This window comes from Propithecus coquereli, unplaced genomic scaffold, assembly GCF_000956105.1.
Source record: "Propithecus coquereli isolate 6110/MARCELLA unplaced genomic scaffold, Pcoq_1.0 Scaffold205, whole genome shotgun sequence".
NCBI classification, from domain to species: domain Eukaryota; kingdom Metazoa; phylum Chordata; class Mammalia; order Primates; family Indriidae; genus Propithecus; species Propithecus coquereli.
Genome location: NW_012145523.1, coordinates 4,751,642 through 4,755,308, shown reverse-complemented (window position 1 = coordinate 4,755,308; position 3,667 = coordinate 4,751,642). Strand labels below are relative to the sequence as shown.

At 40.3% G+C, this 3,667-nt stretch overlaps 1 protein-coding gene across 1 annotated transcript in view; it reads left to right on the top strand.

Annotated features, from left to right (window-relative positions):
* The window catches only part of ALG5 (ALG5, dolichyl-phosphate beta-glucosyltransferase), an 88,294-nt gene that overhangs the window by 3,196 nt on the left and 81,431 nt on the right, over nt 1-3,667 (top strand). The window contains exons 2-4 of the mRNA XM_012644047.1: nt 1,100-1,271; nt 1,658-1,704; nt 2,862-2,930. Of these exons, the coding sequence (XP_012499501.1) occupies nt 1,100-1,271; nt 1,658-1,704; nt 2,862-2,930 (288 nt within the window). The remainder of the gene's footprint in view (nt 1-1,099; nt 1,272-1,657; nt 1,705-2,861; nt 2,931-3,667) is intronic.

Sequence of the window (3,667 nt, the reverse complement as noted above, 5' to 3'; positions counted from 1 at the left end):
TTTTGATCCATCACAATAATTATTCTTTTTGCTGCTCAAATCTTCCCATCATGGGCCAGTGGGAGTCCCTTCAAGTTGACTACTTTGTCTTTTTGACACAGCCCTTATAATCATTATTAGCGTTTTCACTTTTGGGTATGTATGACATGCTATTCGACCATTTTACATTTCCTGACCCAGATCTGATTCAGTCATCCTCTTAGAACACTGGTTGCGTTTAGTGAGAAATTGAATTTAGAAATCACAGTCTGTACACCAGGATACAGAGCATGAACTACTGTTCTGGGTACTGTCTCTGTGTTCATACTAATCAGAAGCATATTTAGTTTCTGTTTGTATCCAATAGAATATTATTAAATATAAATAGTCATCGAATTCCAAATGAGTAACATTCCAAAAATATGTAGATTGTTTTGAAAGCAGAAAATGTACCAACAGAAACTATGTTACAAAGAATGGTTATTTCCAAAGCTACCTCCCAGAGCATATGGAAGGGAGCCTACAAGTTTTGATACTTTACTCCAGAAAGTACTATTTCCCAAATTTGTATTTGGAATAAGTATCAAAAACATTAAGCATTACTGGTTCCTACTCTGGGGGTCAGGGGAATCTTCCCTTCATATTCTGGGTCTGTCAGGTCCTGGATGGGAAGTCTGTCCTCACCCCATACATTCCGACTATAATATGAACTTGTCGTCTGTCATGTGTAGGCTCCAAGTAGGGGCGGCAGCCAACTGTGTGTGTGCACGAGTGCATGTGTGCTAGGGATCGGGGTTTCAGGGCATCTAGGTAGACTGGACTTCCTGTAGTGACTGTTCCCTGTTACATCTGGGATGAGACCTGGGGAATGACAGACGGGAAGAAACTAAGAGCCTCCTAAGGCATTAGCTCTGTATTATTGGAGAAAAAGGACAGTCATCATGAGTAGGGGAATAATGAGGGGACTGACTGTCTAATTTTGGAGTCACCTCCAGACTATTTTTTATGAATGGAAAACAGTATTCCATGAAAAAAATAATCATGTAGATGATGTAGTCTAACAAATATTAAAAAAGTCAGCATAACATAATTTCTCTTTTTTATGTCTGCCTGCTTTTAGATTTTCGTTGTTGCATTTGTAACTGCTACAAAAATGCCATCACTTCATCGACATGAAGAAGAGAAGTTCTTCTTAAATGCCAAAGGCCAGAAGGAAACTTTACCCAGCATATGGGACTCACCTACCAAACAACTTTCTGTTGTTGTGCCTTCATATAATGAAGAAAAACGGTGTAAGCCCTATTTAATTTTTTTGGTAAGGGATGATTTGAGAAGAAAAAGAAATTTAAGGTATTTGACTTCACTGTCTTTGCCAGAACATTAATAGATGTGGGCTGTGGTGAGGGTATAGTTGGTAGTTGTCGTGGTTCAGAAGAGGGGACGTGAATATTCTCTGCATGAACAGGACAGCATCCTGAGGCAGTGAGCCCGAAGTGTTCCAGAGAAGTGACGAGCAAAATGTGAGCAGCAGACAGGCATTCCAGATGGGAATGGTCATGGGGGAAAGTCCCAGAGGGGCTTATTAGATTACTGGGACTTTTTCCACATTCAAACTGAGTGTGCTGGGCTTGGAAAATAATTTTCAAAAGCAATGTTTAATGTATTTTTTTTCTTTAAGTGCCTGTGATGATGGATGAAGCTCTGGGCTATCTAGAGAAGAGACAGGTATCATGTTTTTTCTTTTAAAATGATGCTCCAGTTAAAACTAGATCAGGTCATCAACTTGTGGACCCCAAGCTAGATGCACTGTGAGAGGCAGTACTGGCCCTGCCCTGATGGCTGGGCCGCCCACTGCTCGGCTCGTTGCTGGCGGGCAAGCCCAGCACATAGCACACTACCGCTGGGGCAGGTGGGTCACCCCAGGACAAACCAGAAGGCCGAAATTTCTGTTCCCTCCTACATACTTTTTATCCTCTCTTTCCTGATGATATATTTAAAATTGAGTGACAGTGTATATCAGCAGACTTTCTATTCATATAATGGCACAATGCTGTTTTTACTTTTGTGACTTTTAAGAAAGCTATATTTTTTAAAGACTTAAGTTGAAATTATTTTTTATATTTCTTTATTATTCTCAAGATTCCCCCCTCACATAGTCTCCTCTTCTTTTCCATATGTAAAGAGAAGAAAAGTGACATACAACCCTCTTTTATAACATCAGCTGCCATTGGAATCTCCTTGGAGAGGTTAAAAATTAAGTGAGTTTTTATAGCTGGTTCTTTTTTTAAAAAAATTTCTTTGTTTTGATGATTCATTGAAAGAATAGGGGCCATATTACCTACTCCAAAAATTAAATTTAAAGAAAAGAGGAAGGGAACTGAGCCTTCATTATGTGTAAGGCTGCTTCTTCAATTACAACTAATCTTCCACCAGCCACATGGACCAGGTTGTTCTGTTCTTTTTTTTAAATAAGAAAACGGGCCAAAAAAGTTAAGGTGCCCAAGGTCATCAGGGTAAGAAGTGCTGCAGCCAAGTTGAAGTCTCTCTGACTTCAAATCTCACTCTCTTTTTCCTCGTACACTTGTAGCCTGTCACAGATGTGCTGGGGCACCACAAGTACCCGGCTTGTTCTACCGATGTTGTACGGGGTGGATGGGGGAAGGGTAGCAGAGAGATCTAGTCAGTATTCACCCTTGCCCCTACTCAGTATCTTTCCTTTTTTGTTCTTTGCTTTTTATTTTATGTGGTTTGTGCAGTAATATTTATATTCAAATTTATACATATCAACGCTAAATTGTTTTTTAAATTACATATAGTTTTATTAGAATTCTTGATGGCAGTTATGCCAAATTCTGTTGTTACGTTATTTTTGCTTCTTGCAGAAACAAGATCCTACGTTCACTTACGAGGTGATAGTAGTTGATGATGGCAGTAAAGACCAGACTTCAAAGGTAAATACACTTGCTTGTAGAATTGCCAATAGATAGAAAATATAGAATAATTTAGCACATGTGAAATCTCATTTCCATTCACCAGAGGACCCTAAAACTGTGCCTGATATTCTTCATTGTTACAGCGTGGCCATTGAAAAAAACAGATTTCATTTATGGAAAGATGGAGAATATACCAGCTGTTCCTCTGCTCCATAAGACCAGGGAAGCTTTGAAGATCACCAGATAGGGAGGGAACATACCCAACAACATTTCTCCCTGGCCTCTAGGGAATCCTCTTTGGCTACCAATTTATGCTTCCTTTTTCCTAAACATAGTTCTTTCCTTATGCACCACCTTGCATTACAATTTTTAAAGAAGTCATACAAATAGGAAGCTGCCTTCATATTTGCCACTAGGAATCAGGTGTGTCCTTTGGCACACCCTGTCTAGGTTTACCCCAGGAGGTGCCACTGTCTCAAGGCCTTATCCCTTTTCATTCCTACATTCATAGACCTGTATCTGCCTGGTGCAGTTGCACTCATCTTTGTAGTAGTACATTTATTTAATCTCACCAGTGTCCCTCGTCAGTTACTCTCCAAACACCTAAATGTTTTTGTTATTAAGATTGCCTCATGGCGGGCGCGATGGCTCCTGCCTGTAATCCTAGCTCTCTGGGAGGCCGAGGCGGGCGGATTGTTTGAGCTCAGGAGTTCTAAACCAGCCTGAGCAAGAGCGAGACCCCGTCTCTACTAAAA